This window comes from Oncorhynchus keta, unplaced genomic scaffold (genome assembly GCF_023373465.1).
Source record: "Oncorhynchus keta strain PuntledgeMale-10-30-2019 unplaced genomic scaffold, Oket_V2 Un_contig_496_pilon_pilon, whole genome shotgun sequence".
Lineage (NCBI taxonomy): Eukaryota > Metazoa > Chordata > Actinopteri > Salmoniformes > Salmonidae > Oncorhynchus > Oncorhynchus keta.
Window position 1 is genome coordinate 171,901 of NW_026288052.1, and position 15,727 is coordinate 187,627.

At 44.6% G+C, this 15,727-nt stretch overlaps 2 protein-coding genes across 7 annotated transcripts in view; both read left to right on the forward strand.

Annotated features, from left to right (window-relative positions):
• Nucleotides 1-2,279: 2,279 nt before the first annotated feature.
• On the forward strand, nt 2,280-5,064 carry LOC127925036 (uncharacterized). Its single transcript, XM_052509771.1, has 3 exons — nt 2,280-2,348; nt 3,698-4,367; nt 4,417-5,064. Exons 1-3 carry the CDS (start codon nt 2,280-2,282, stop codon nt 4,935-4,937), a joined length of 1,260 nt encoding a protein of 419 aa, XP_052365731.1. The 3' UTR covers nt 4,938-5,064.
• Nucleotides 5,065-5,216: 152 nt separating this feature from the next.
• LOC127925026 (carbonic anhydrase 14-like) overlaps nt 5,217-15,727 on the forward strand; it is a 54,722-nt gene continuing 44,211 nt past the window's right edge. For 3 of the 6 annotated variants that reach the window (XM_052509704.1, XM_052509707.1, XM_052509709.1), the window contains exons 1-3: nt 5,220-5,590; nt 7,238-7,258; nt 13,458-13,637. In XM_052509704.1, the coding sequence (XP_052365664.1) occupies nt 5,518-5,590; nt 7,238-7,258; nt 13,458-13,637 (274 nt within the window). In that variant the 5' untranslated portion in view covers nt 5,220-5,517. Of the gene's footprint in view, nt 5,591-7,237; nt 7,259-13,457; nt 13,638-15,727 lie in introns of all 6 variants that reach the window. The other 3 variants (XM_052509708.1, XM_052509705.1, XM_052509706.1) reach the window with 3 other exon arrangements.

The following is a 15,727-nucleotide window of genomic DNA, read 5'->3' on the forward strand; positions in this document are numbered from 1 at the left end:
GTGAGTTCCAATAGGCTCTACAGACCTTGAGTCGGAGCCTCGCTAGCTGCTGATGACTGATTGTGTTAAAGTTCAATAACATAGTAGAGAGACGAGTTACAGAAGTGTTTCCTGGATAAATGTTCTTTAGCTGGGTGCTATGCCAGAAAGTGATCAGTGATATCAGATCAGTCAATATGAAAATCGTTGATATAATCTCATCTTTTTCTATTGAGATGACTGGGTGGCTGACAGGAGGGGAAAGGCCAGGGTGAAAGATGACAGGACAACTGGTTGAGTGACAGGTGCTCTCCCTGTGACATGAGAGTTGCAGTGTAGTAAAGCTGTTCTGGGTTCTGTAGCCCTATACAATGTGTATTAATGGTGTAAGTAATGGAGAAGAGCACAGGTATGGGTGGAATACAAGCTGACTGTGACTCATGGGAACTAACATACGCCAGAGGGTCAGAGCTTGAGAAGTAAACTAGAAAGACTGGAACCTAGAAAACTTCCTTGGTTAGAAAACGCTGAGATGCCATGACTGTAGAACGTTGATGCACGTAGGTGTCACATTTTGTTTACGTCCGTTGTTGTTGTAAAAGGTCTGTCTGAAGGATATGTGTGGTAAAGGTGTGGTGGGTGTCTGTAGGTAGGACTAGAGGCCAGGTCAGTGAGGGTAGTGACAGATCAGACACCAGTAAACTAGGCCCTCTCCTATTCTCGCTATACACCAAGTCACTTGGCTCTGTCATAACCTCACATGGTCTCTCCTATCATTGCTATGCAGACGACACACAATTAATCTTCTCCTTTCCCCCTTCTGATGACCAGGTGGCGAATCGCATCTCTGCATGTCTGGCAGACATATCAGTGTGGATGACGGATCACCACCTCAAGCTGAACCTCGGCAAGACGGAGCTCCTCTTCCTCCCGGGGAAGGACTGCCCGTTCCATGATCTCGCCATCACGGTTGACAACTCCATTGTGTCCTCCTCCCAGAGCGCTAAGAACCTTGGCGTGATCCTGGACAACACCCTGTCGTTCTCAACTAACATCAAGGCGGTGGCCCGTTCCTGTAGGTTCATGCTCTACAACATCCGCAGAGTACGACCCTGCCTCACACAGGAAGCGGCGCAGGTCCTAATCCAGGCACTTGTCATCTCCCGTCTGGATTACTGCAACTCGCTGTTGGCTAGGCTCCCTGCCTGTGCCATTAAACCCCTACAACTCATCCAGAACGCCGCAGCCCGTCTGGTGTTCAACCTTCCCAAGTTCTCTCACGTCACCCCGCTCCTCCGCTCTCTCCACTGGCTTCCAGTTGAAGCTCGCATCCGCTACAAGACCATGGTGCTTGCCTACGGAGCTGTGAGGGGAACGGCACCTCAGTACCTCCAGGCTCTGATCAGGCCCTACACCCAAACAAGGGCACTGCGTTCATCCACCTCTGGCCTGCTCGCCTCCCTACCACTGAGGAAGTACAGTTCCCGCTCAGCCCAGTCAAAACTGATCGCTGCTCTGGCCCCCCAATGGTGGAACAAACTCCCTCACGACGCCAGGACAGCGGAGTCAATCACCACCTTCCGGAGACACCTGAAACCCCACCTCTTTAAGGAATACCTAGGATAGGATAAGTAATCCTTCTCACCCCCCCCCAAAAGATTTAGATGCACTATTGTAAAGTGGCTGTTCCACTGGATGTCATAAGGTGAATGCACCAATTTGTAAGTCGCTCTGGATAAGAGCGTCTGCTAAATGACTTAAAGGTAAATGTAAATGTAAACTGATAAACCTGAAGGATACTACAAAGCAGTTAGCCAGCTAACTTTGATAAATAGCCAGAAAGTACTGTTGATTTTATGGTTCTTTAAGGAAGCTAAACTTAGATATGTGTTATTTGTTGTTAAGTCAATTCGACCATGCCCATTTCAAGTTTATCTTTTCTTTTTAAATGTAAAAGTTATTTCAGAATATTTAGACAAGTTGATTTGCTTTGTAGTATACCTCTTGGAGGAACGCTATACAGAAGGATTATGTAAACTGCACATCTCCTCCCCTTCCCTCTCTATCCCAGTTTAACAGTGCTGTATCAGGCTCCTATTAGACAGCCAAGCCAGAGGACTAGAGGGGGACATCAGACACTAACTAGCCTTCTCTCTCTAGGCTGTGTTCTCACGTGGTCTGCACCTGCACATTGTTTGGCTGTGGGAGACCACATTCCATAACAACAGTTTGGCAAGCAGAGAACACACGGGAATGTTATCTATTTCATCTCTGTGTTCTGATGATATGATAACGACGGGATGAATAAACTAATGGAGGGCAAATACACACTGCTGATCGGGAAACGTGTCGCTCTGAAGATGTGCCGGGTCCTTTAAATTCCTCGCGCTCATGAACAAGAGGCGCTCAAGCGGAGATTTGTGAATGAAGCCAGTAGGCCACGCCCCCTTTACAAATGTGTAACCAATGGAATAGGGAGAAAGGTATTTGCCACGCCCCCTACGATGTTGCCGAGCCAATAGAAAGCTGTTAGAGGTCATGGCAATTGCATAACATTTTTCAATGGTTGCACGTTTGAACTGCCAACTACACAGTGCTGAGCGCAAATTGGAAGAGGAAAGGATGTAGGTTATTTTTAATGAGCGTTGTAAAAATAAAAATACCGTTGATACGAGAGATGAAAAGTTAGAGGCTTTAGCTCTAGGCCTAGTTGTTCAATTTACGCCTATCAAGACAACACATAGACATAATAGAAAACGTCCAATTATTTTGTCCCAAACCAATTGTGCATATCTCACAACAACAGACTTGTGGTCAGCATTATATATAGCAATATGCTAGCCATATTCAGTGGTTTTGTGGAAATAATATCTCCCGCCAGATATAATATGCAAATAGCAGATATGTTTTAAAATATGTACATTTCCTGGCATAACAGAGAGGACCCGAAGTGACCATTCTATTGTTGATAGAACTCCATCCACAATATTGTGTGAATAGGGTTCCCCCTGGCGTTGTTTTCATGCGTCAAGGATTTGCAAACATTGTACAAATGTCCCGTTGATGCTGCGCACGACGAAACACTATTGTTCTTGCCACTTACCAACGCTAGAGGGCTCTGTTCTCACTTTCAAGTTTCACGTTTTATTAGTTGTATGTATTTTTTGTTGTTATTTAGTCTTTATTTAACGATACACGATATACATCGATTATACATCGTCCATCGAAATGCTTACTTGCAGGTTCCTTCTCGACAATCCAACACGAAAAATAAATAATAAAACATAATAATACGAACACAAAGGAAATGGCTCAGTAGAATATAATACATTTTTAGCACAAGTATACAGGAAGGCACAATTTATAGTACAATATTTATACATCAGGGAAAGGGGGATTGGGGGCCAAGTGTTTAAATGGTGCAGTATTAGTAACAGTAAATAAGAGTCTGGTAGCAGCAGTTGTGATGTGTGTAGCATGAATCTATATGTGTGTGTGTGTGTGTGTGTGTGTGTGTGTGTGTGTGTGTGTCACCGTTCCCAAGGTAACAGTTCAGGCCTGTAGTCGTTGCTTTGGATGTGGGTTATTCCTCTCTTATCAAACACTAGTATATTGGTCATGGAGAAGACAATCTGGCACCAGATAGGGGTTGCCTTTAGCACAGATCTAGGATCAGTGTATCTTCACCAAATGCTAACCTAAGTAGCCTAAGTGTTAGGGGGGAAACTCAGAACTGACTTTAGATCAGTGCCTATGGGCAACTTCATTCTACTCTTTAAAGGACCTTTTAAAAAAAAAGGTTTACTTGAAGACCATTCCTCTTGTAGCCATTCCTCTGGGATCTACAACAGGTCTGTTCATCCCCATCCTTCTGGGTCCTAAAGCAGGTCTGTTCATCCCCATCCTTCTGGGTCCTAAAGCAGGTCTGTTCATCCCCATCCTTCTGGGTCCTAAAGCAGGTCTGTTCATCCCCATCCTTCTGGGTCCTAAAGCAGGTCTGTTCATCCCCATCCTTCTGGGTCCTAAAGCAGGTCTGTTCCTCCCCATCCTTCTGGGTCCTAAAGCAGGTCTGTTCATCCCCATCCTTCTGGGTCCTAAAGCAGGTCTGTTCATCCCCATCCTTCTGGGTCCTAAAGCAGGTCTGTTCATCCCCATCCTTCTGGGTCCTAAAGCAGGTCTGTTCATCCCCATCCTTCTGGGTCCTAAAGCAGGTCTGTTCATCCCCATCCTTCTGGGTCCTAAAGCAGGTCTGTTCATCCCCATCCTTCTGGGTCCTAAAGCAGGTCTGTTCATCCCCATCCTTCTGGGTCCTAAAGCAGGTCTGTTCATCCCCATCCTTCTGGGTCCTAAAGCAGGTCTGTTCATCCCCATCCTTCTGGGTCCTAAAGGTCTGTTCCTCCCCAGGTCTGTTCCTCCCCATCCTTCTGGGTCCTAAAGCAGGTCTGTTCCTCCCCATCCTTCTGGGTCCTAAAGCAGGTCTGTTCCTCCCCATCCTTCTGGGTCCTAAAGCAGGTCTGTTCATCCCCATCCTTCTGGGTCCTAAAGCAGGTCTGTTCATCCCCATCCTTCTGGGTCCTAAAGCAGGTCTGTTCATCCCCATCCTTCTGGGTCCTAAAGCAGGTCTGTTCATCCCCATCCTTCTGGGTCCTAAAGCAGGTCTGTTCCTCCCCATCCTTCTGGGTCCTAAAGCAGGTCTGTTCATCCCCATCCTTCTGGGTCCTAAAGCAGGTCTGTTCCTCCCCATCCTTCTGGGTCCTAAAGCAGGTTTGTTCCTCCCCATCCTTCTGGGTCCTAAAGCAGGTCTGTTGCTCCCCATCCTTCTGGGTCCTAAAGCAGGTCTGTTCCTCCATCCCTCCCTCTGCCTACTTCTGTCTCACTCTGTCATAATCTGTCCTGCTGCCCAGTGCTTCATGCAAACGCTAATGACAGCTTGTTCTGAGAAATTAGTGTTGCATTAAACCGAAAACAAACAAATAAGACATACACACGCGTGCCAACATGCCCACTTTCTCACCGATGTGCAGGAGTTATCTAGATTACCAATGGATGGATTAGTCTACTTTTGTTCCAAGCTCATACATCAACAAACCCAGACAGAGTTTAGCAATAGGTCCGGCTACCCCCTCTCCCTCTTTCTCCTCCTCTCGCTCTTTCTTTCTCTGTTTGTCTGTCTGTCTCTCTCTCTCTCTCTCTCTCTCTCTCTCTCTCTCTCTCTCTCTTTCTCTCTCTCTGTTTTGTCACTAAGCTTTTCAGTGCCCAACACTGGACTCATGCCCACTCACTTGTCCACCCTTTGCATTCTTCCTTTCTTTGTCTCTTGGCTCTCTCTCTCACTCAATCACTCTTTCCCTCTCCATCTCTACTTTACTGAGACCTAAACTGCTACTTTGAATGATAGAGGGGACCCAGTGTGTAACGCACACATTCTGAGCTAATTTAGATAGCTATAGCAGGTTGGATCAGGAGCCCCTGTCTCTCTCTCTCTATCTCTCTGTCTGTCCGCTCATCTGTGGTTGTGTATGGGAGAGGAGGGCTAACATGGACTTGGTGGGTCTCTCTCTGCCTCTATTACTTGTGTTTTGGCAATGGACAACTACCACAGGCGCCGCCGGTAAGACCTACATCAGCCTTAAGATGGTTTGTTTTGGTTATTGTTTGTTGTTGTGGTAGTACACTCTTGGAAAAAAGGGTTCCAAAAGGGTTCTTCAGCTGTCCCCTTTTTGGATTCAGGTAAAACCCATTTTGGTTCCAGATAGAACCCCTTTGGGTTCCTCTGTGGAACCAAAAAGTGTTATTCAAAGGGTTCTCCTATGGGGACAGCCGAAGAACCCTTTTGGGTTCTAGATAGCACCTTTCTTTCTTAGAGTGCAGCGGTGGGGGTAGTGGTGGTGGCGGTAGTGATGGTGGTGGTGGTTATGGTGGTGCCGGTGGAGGTGGTGGTGCCGGTGGTGCTGGTGGTGGTTGAAGAAACTAGTAGCAGTAGTAATAACAGTAGAATAGTGGCAGTAGAATCAGTAGTTGAACAAGGAACAGTATAGTGGTAGTTCAGATATATGGTATAATAGTAGTTCAGATATACTGTATATAGTAGTTCAGATATATGGTATGTAGTAGTTCAGATATACTGTATGTAGTAGTTCAGATATATGGTATATAGTAGTTCAGATATACTGTCTATAGTAGTTCAGATATTCTGTATATAGTAGTTGAGATATTCTGTATATAGTAGTTGAGATATACTGTATATAGTATTTCAGATATACTGTATATAGTAGTTGAGATATACTGTATATAGTATTTCAGATATACTGTATATAGTAGTTCAGATATACTGTATATAGTAGTTCAGATATACTGTATATAGTAGTCCAGATATACTGGATGTAGTAGTTCAGATATACTGTATATAGTAGTTCATATATACTGTATATAGTAGTTCAGATATACTGTATATAGTAGTTCAGATATACTATATATAGCAGTTCAGATATAATGTATATAGTAGTTCAGATATACTCTATGTAGTAGTTCAGATATACTCTATATAGTAGTTCAGATATACTCTATATAGTAGTTCAGATATACTGTATATAGTAGTTCAGATATACTCTATATAGTAGTTCAGATATACTGTATATAGCAGTTCAGATATACTGTATATAGTAGTTCAGATATACTGTATATAGTAGTTCAGATATACTCTATATAGTAGTTCAGATATACTCTATATAGTAGTTCAGATATACTGTATATAGTAGTTCAGATATACTTTATATAGCAGTTCAAATATACTGTATATAGTAGTTCAGATTAGTAGTTCAGATATACTCTATATAGTAGTTCAGATATACTGTATATAGTAGTTCAGATATACTTTATATAGCAGTTCAAATATACTGTATATAGTAGTTCAGATATACTGTATATAGCAGTTCAGATATACTGTATATAGTAGTTCAGATATACTCTATATAGTAGTTCAGATATACGGTATATAGTAGTTCAGATATACTTTATATAGCAGTTCAGATATACTGTATACAGTAGTTCAGATATACTGTATATAGCATATATATTTTTACAGAGATATCATTTCACTTTTCAATGACACCTGTTCATATTGAAAATGTCACTTGCTGACAATATGTTGAATACTTTGGTGAATGTAGTAATACTAAATATAATTGTTGATAACTGCTGTAATGTGTTGTTGTGAGAATGACAATGAAGAAACGTGATTTTATTTCCCCTCTTTCAGTGACGTACTGGACGTACACGGGTAAGAACACCTCTCTCAATAAACCAAAAGGCCTTCAAGTTGATTTCTAACTATGTTATTATAACTCATAATGTAAGTGTACATCACAGTAGGAATATTATCCCTGCCACTAAACACTACACAAATACCACAGTATACTCTCTGTCTGTCTGTCTGTCTGTCTGTCTGTCTGTCTGTCTGTCTGTCTGTCTGTCTGTCTGTCTGTCTGTCTGTCTGTCTGTCTGTCTGTCTGTCTGTCTGTCTGTCTGTCTGTCTGTCTGTCTGTCTGTCATTTATACATCAGCTCACCTACTGTACGTTCTCTCTCTCTCTCTCTCTCTCTCTCTCTCTCTCTGCATGGGAGAAACAGAAACGATGAGTGGGGGATGGAGAGAGGGAGGGAAATGGGGGTGCAGAAGAGGGAAAGAGAGCTAGAGAGGGGGAGGAAAATGAGAGAAGTGGCAGGTGCACGAGGAGGATGAAGAGTTTGAAAGACGTGTTTCAGCAGCATTGTTACGCCACACAATAACCCTGTGTGTTAATTGTACTGTCCAGGCTGAGGCATACTGCCTGCCTATCATGTGGACAATGACTCTGTAGACCTGAAGGGCCCTTAGTGAATGCATACAGAGTGGTAGTGTGTACACTAAGTTCACACAGAGCTTTTCCATTCACATAAAGTACAGAAGTGTACAGTATGTCCTCAAACCAGAGCCTGTGTCCAGGGCTAGATGGCATCACCACATGGTGATGTTTTTCTCTGTGTTCTATAGGGCGCAATATACTGTTAAAGTAAATGGTGATGTGGAAGTTGTGTTGTGTTGGTGTGTGTGAAGGGATCTGTAGCATTCTGTGGCTGGCTCGCTCACAGGCACTGCGGCTCTTTGTATGGCATTTTGTGTGTCTGTGTGTGTGTGGTGTGTGTGTGTGTGTGTTTGTGTGTGTGTGTGGCATTGTTCCCATCCACATTGGGGACAGTGGCAGCGCTATGAGAGGTAGAGCAGGTCAGAATGACGGAATATTCTCTCCGTTGTAACCATGGGTACTTCCATGACAACCAACTGTGGAGCTGCAGGACAAGTTTTTCTCCTTTTTTCGGGGGCGGTGGGCAAGGAGGGGGATAGAGGACGGCTTAGAGGTACAGGCCGGGGGAGGGGAGTGTGTGTGTGTGTGTGTGTGTGTGTGTGTGTGTGTGTGTGTGTGTGTGTGTGTGTGTGTGTGTGTGTGTGTGTGTGTGTGTGTGTGTGTGTGTGTGTGTGTGTGTGTGTGTGTGTGTGTGTGTGTGTGTGTGTAGGCCCAGCTAGCACATTTGGTTCCTTGGAAGTTGTGGGAACGTATGTTTTTGGTTTGACATTGGTTATGGGAACGATGCCATATGTTTTCTGACAAGAAAAATTGAACGTTTTTTTAAACGTAAGTTTAAAAAAAATTGTATTTTTTTTACCCAACTTTTAACCTAAATCCAATGAAAATGTTTTGTTGATTTCATATTTAATTCACATTAGTTGGCAACTCAACCAAATGTAAATCAAAACTAGACATCCAAAAAGGAATGTTGCAACTGCTGATTGTGCCTTTAAAGTAATGAAATACCAAGAAAATAATGTTTTTTGTGAAGTTCCTAAAATACACTGAGAACGATCCAAAGCTAAGCAACTATCCTGCACCATTCCCAGAAAGTTGTGGGGTTGGGGAGGAGACCTCACATTGATTAACAGTAGCATGGAGAGTAGAGCACTGACCTCTGTAGCAGGCTAGAGCACCCTGAGGGTTGGAGAGGAGACCTCAGATTGATTAACAGTAGCATGGAGAGTAGAGCACTGACCTCTGTAGCAGGCTAGAGCACCCTGAGGGTTGGGGAGGAGACCTCACATTGATTAACAGTAGCATGGAGAGTAGAGCACTGACCTCTGTAGCAGGCTAGAGCACCCTGAGGGTTGGAGAGGAGACCTCAGATTGATTAACAGTAGCATGGAGAGTAGAGCTCTGACCTCTGTAGCAGGCGAGAGCACCCTGAGGGTTGGGGAGGAGACCTCACATTGATTAACAGTAGCATGGAGAGTAGAGCACTGACCTCTGTAGCAGGCTAGAGCACCCTGAGGGTTGGGGAGGAGACCTCACATTGATTAACAGTAGCATGGAGAGTAGAGCACTGACCTCTGTAGCAGGCTAGAGCACCCTGAGGGTTGGAGAGGAGACCTCAGATTGATTAACAGTAGCATGGAGAGTAGAGCTCTGACCTCTGTAGCAGGCGAGAGCACCCTGAGGGTTGGGGAGGAGACCTCACATTGATTAACAGTAGCATGGAGAGTAGAGCACTGACCTCTGTAGCAGGCTAGAGCACCCTGAGGGTTGGGGAGGAGACCTCACATTGATTAACAGTAGCATGGAGAGTAGAGCACTGACCTCTGTAGCAGGCTAGAGCACCCTGAGGGTTGGAGAGGAGACCTCAGATTGATTAACAGTAGCATGGAGAGTAGAGCACTGACCTCTGTAGCAGGCTAGAGCACCCTGAGGGTTGGGGAGGAGACCTCACATTGATTAACAGTAGCATGGAGAGTAGAGCACTGAGCTCTGTAGCAGGCTAGAGCACCCTGAGGGTTGGAGAGGAGACCTCACATTGATTAACAGTAGCAAGGAGAGTAGAGCACTGACCTCTGTAGCAGGCTAGAGCACCCTGAGGGTTGGGGAGGAGACCTCACATTGATTAACAGTAGCATGGAGAGTAGAGCACTGACCTCTGTAGCAGGCTAGAGCACCCTGAGGGTTAGAGAGGAGACCTCAGATTGATTAACAGTAGCATGGAGAGTACAGCACTGACCTCCGTAGCAGGCGAGAGCACCCTGAGGGTTAGAGAGGAGACCTCAGATTGATTAACAGTAGCATGGAGAGTACAGCACTGACCTCCGTAGCAGGCGAGAGCACCCTGAGGGTTTGGGAGGAGACCTCACATTGAGATCTGAATGAACCCTCTGTGTATTCGGTATTATTAATTGATGATATAAACTGGGTGGTTCGTGCTCAGAATGCTGATTGGTGTAAATCCGTGGTATATGAGACTGTATACCATGGGTATGATATATTTTTTTACTGTTCTAATTATGTTTGTAATCAGTTTATAATAGCAATAAGGCACCTCGGGATTTTGTGGTATAGTTGCGTCGTGCCTAAGAACAGCCGTTAGTCGTGGTATATTGGTCATATACCACGCCCCCTCTGGCCTTATTGCTTAATTATACCATGGCATTGTTGAATACTTGTTTTTGATTGTCTTGAAAGGCTTGTAATTGTGCTGGTTTGAGTCTAAGTTGTGCTCATGCCCCTGTCCTTTACTACCATCACCCCTCTCCTCTGTTCTGACTACTCTCACATTCAAAATCTTCCTCTTGCTTGTCACTCTCTTTTTCAGATGTTCCATTCTCTACATGTCCTTTTATTATTCCCCCTCTCCGACCCATTCTCCTGTTTTCCCTCAGTCTCTCTAGTCTGAATCCCCTCTACCCCTGTCTCTCTCTTTCTCTCTGTTCCAAGAATGTCTCTCTGTGCACCCATCAGTCTCCCTCTCTCTGCTCCACTTTCTCTCTCCCCTCCAATCAGTAATGAGAAAGGATGTGTGTGTGTGTGCGCTCACCACTGTGAATATAATACACCACCTCATCATGCACGCATGACTGACCACTGACTTTACACTCCTGTATACACACACACACACTCTCTCTCTCTCTCTCTCTCTCTCTCTCTCTCTCTCTCTCTCTCTCTCTCTCTCTCTCTCTCCTCTCTCTCTCACACACACACACACACACACACACACACACACACACACACACACACACACACACACACACACACACACACACACACACACACACACACACACACACACACTCTCTCTCTCTCTCTCTCTCTCTCTCTCTCTCTCTCTCTCACTCTCTCTCTCTCTCTCTCTCTCTCTCTCTCTCTCTCTCTCTCTCTCTCTCTCTCTCTCTCTCTCTCTCTCTCTCTCTCTCTCACACACACACACACACACACACACCAGCCAGTATTCTAACATTCTGATACTCCATACAGATGTAGGATCTTAATTTGACCAGTATTGTTGTAGCAAAGTAATCCTGCAGCAACAAGATGTGAACTTTCAGTCCATAATATTGCTTGACCGGTGTTTAGGCTATTAGCTGGACAAAAGTATGTTACAGTACATGGAAGTGCAATGCTACCTTCAGAAAGTATTTATACCTCTTGAAATATTTCACATTTTGTTGTGTTACAGCCTGAATTCAAAATGGATTAAATAAAAAAAATTCTCACCCATCTACACATAATAATACCCCATAATGACAAAGTGAAAACATGTTTTAAGAAATTGTTGAACATTTATTGAAAATTAAATACAGAAATATCTAATTTATATAAGTATTGAGGCAACACTTTGTAGGAGCACCTTTGGCAGCGATTACAGCTGTGAGTCTTTCTGGGTAAGTCTCTAAGAGCTTTCCACACCTGGATTGTGCAACATTTGCCCATTATTATTTTCAAATTCTTAAAGCTCTGTCAAATTGTTTGTTGATCATTGCTTGACAACCATTCTCAGGTCTTGCCTTAGATTTTCAAGTAGATTTAAGTCAAAACGGTATCTAGGCCACTCAGGAACATTTACTGTCTTCTTGGTAAGCAACTCTAAGATTCTGTAGATTTGACCTTGTGTTTTAGGTTATTTAGGTTATTATCTCCCACTGTCTGTTGGAAAGCAGACTAAAATACATTTCCCTCTAGGATTTTGCCTGTGCAAATAGTCTGGGTAGCCATTTGATTAGCTGTTCAGGAGTCTTATGGCTTGGGGGTAAAAGCTGTTTAGAAGCCTCTTGGGCCTAGACTTGGCACTCCGGTACCACCTGCCATGCGGTAGCAGAGAGAACAGTCTATGACTAGGGTGGCTGGAGTCTTTGACAATTTCTAGGGTCTTCCTCTGACACCGCCTAATATAGAGGTCCTGGATGGCAGGAAGCTTGGCCCCTTGTGATGTACTGGGCCATACGCACTACCCTCTGCAGTGCCTTGGTTGGAGGCCGAGCAGTTGCCATAACAGGCAGTGATGCAACCCATCAGGATGCTCTCGATGGCGCAGCTGTAGAACCTTTTGAGGATCTGAGGACCCATGCAAATCTTTTCAGTCTCCTGAGGGGGAATAGTTTTTGTCGTTCCCTCTTCACGACTGTCTTGGTGTGCTTGGACCATGTTAGTTTGTTGATGATGTGGACGCCAAGGAACTTGAAGCTCTCAACCTGCTCCACTACAGCCCCTTCGATGAGAATGGGGGCGTGTTCGGTCCTCTTTTTCCGCTAGTCCACAATCATCTCCTTTGTCTTGATCACGTTGAAGGAGAGGTTGTTGACTTGGCACCACAATGCCAGATCTGTGACCTCCTCCCGATAGGCTGTCTCATCGTTGTCGGTGATCAGGCCTACCACTGTTTTGTAATCAGCAAACTGAATGATGGTGTTGGAGTTGTGCCTGGCCGTGCAGTCATGAGTGAACAGGGAATACAGGAGGGGACTGAGCACGCAACCCTGAGGGGCCCCAGTGTTGAGTATCAGCGTGGCGGATGTGTTGTTACCTACCCTTACCATCTGGGGGCGGCCAGTCAGTAAGTCTAGGATACAGTTACAGAGGGAGGTGTCTAGTCCCAGGGTCCTAAGCTTAGTGATAAGCTTTGAGGGCACTATGGTGTTGAACAGCATTCTCACATAGGTGTTCCTTTTGTCCAGGTAGGAAAGGGCAGTGTGGAGTGCAATAGAGATTGCATCATCTGTGGATCTGTTGGTGCGGTATGCAAATTGAAGTGGGTCTAGGGTTTCTGGGATAATGATGTGAGTCTGTGCGTGTGTGTGTAAGTGTGTTTGTGTGTGTACCGTATATGTGTGTGTGTTGTGTGTCTGGGTGTGTGTTCGTCAGGGTGATGATGCTCATTAGTCGTTAGTTAGAGCAGGTCAAGTATAGGGGGGGGAGTGTGAAGAGAGGATGAGCAGGATGGACCCCCAATTTATCTTCTGTTTTCCACAGAAAATGGTCATGGAATAAATCAAGAGGTCAATATGAAATATTACAAAAGAAAAGGCCTGCTGACTGACTGGCCATGCTTAATGTGTGTCGTACATCACTGATAGAGTGTCACAAGATGTGTTATGTTTTGGTCACTCTCTTCCCTCCTCCTCCCCCTCAGGTTCAGTAGGCCAGTCCAAGTGGGCGGATTACTTCCCAGACTGTGGTGGTAAGGCCCAGTCTCCGGTTGACGTGGCAACGGTCCAGACCCAGTATGACCCCAGCCTGGGCCCTCTTACCCCCCTCGGTTATAGACAGCACGGCAACAAACCCTTCAGCCTCTACAACAACGGACATACAGGTAACTACAGCAACCATGCTGACTCCATCACTAACTTTATCAATCAATATGACTAATATGTAAGTCGCTCTGGATAAGAGCGTCTGCTAAATGACTTAAATGTAAAAATGTAACAACATACATACAGGTAACTACAGCAACCATGCTGACTCCATCACTAACAACATACATACAGGTAACTACAGCAACCATGCTGACTCCATCACTAACAACATACATACAGGTAACTACAGCAACCATGCTGACTCCATCACTAACAACATACATACAGGTAACTACAGCAACCATGCTGACTCCATCACTAACAACAGCCATACAGGTAACGACAGCAACCACGCTGACTTCATCACTAACAACATACATACAGGTAACTACAGCAACCACGCTGACTCCATCACTAACAACATACAGGTAACTACAGCAACCATGCTGACTCCATCATTAACAACATACATACAGGTAACTACAGCAACCATGCTGATTCCATCACTAACAACATACATACAGGTAACTACAGCAACCATGCTGACTCCATCACTAACAACAGCCATACAGGTAACGACAGCAACCACGCTGACTCCATCACTAACAACAGCCATACAGGTAACTACATCAACCATGCTGACTCCATCACTAACAACATACATACAGGTAACTACAGCAACCATGCTGACTCCATCACTAACAACATACAGGTAACTACAGCAACCATGCTGACTCCATCACTAACAACAGACAGGTAACTACAACAACCATGCTGACTCCATCACTAACAACAGCCATACAGGTAACGACAGCAACCATGCTGACTCCATCACTAACAACATACATACAGGTAACTACAGCAACCATGCTGACTCGATCACTAACAACATACGGGTAACTACAGCAACCATGCTGACTTCATCACTAACAACATACATACAGGTAACGACAGCAACCATGCTGACTCCATCACTAACAACATACAGGTAATTACAGCAACCATTCTGACTCCATCACTAACAACATACATACAGGTAACTCCAGCAACCATGCTGACTCCATCACTAACAACATACATACAGGTAACTACAGCAACCATGCTGACTCCATCACTAACAACAGCCATACAGGTAACGACAGCAACCATGCTGACTCCATCACTAACAACATACATACAGGTAACTACAGCAACCATGCTGACTCCATCACTAACAACATACAGGTAACTACAGCAACCATGCTGACTTCATCACTAACAACATACATACAGGTAACGACAGCAACCATGCTGACTCCATCACTAACAACATACAGGTAATTACAGCAACCATTCTGACTCCATCACTAACAACATACATACAGGTAACTCCAGCAACCATGCTGACTCCATCACTAACAACAGCCATACAGGTAACTACAGCAACCATTCTGACTCCATCACTAACAACATACATACAGGTAACTCCAGCAACCACGCTGACTCCATCACTAACAAAATACATACAGGTAACTACAGCAACCATGCTGACTCCATCACTAACAACATACAGGTAACTACAGTAACCATTCTGACTCCATCACTAACAACATACATACAGGTAACTCCAGCAACCATGCTGACTCCATCACTAACAACATACATACAGCTAACTACAGCAACCATGCTGACTCCATCACTAACAACAGCCATACAGGTAACGACAGCAACCATGCTGACTCCATCACTAACAACATACATACAGGTAACTACAGCAACCATGCTGACTCCATCACTAACAACATACAGGTAACTACAGCAACCATGCTGACTTCATCACTAACAACATACATACAGGTAACGACAGCAACCATGCTGACTCCATCACAAACAACATACAGGTAACTACAGCAACCATTCTGACTCCATCACTAACAACATACATACAGGTAACTCCAGCAACCATGCTGACTCCATCACTAACAACAGCCATACAGGTAACGACAGCAACCATGCTGACTCCATCACTAACAACATACATACAGGTAACTACAGCAACCATGCTGACTCCATCACTAACAACATACAGGTAACTACAGCAACCATGCTGACTCCATCACTAACAACA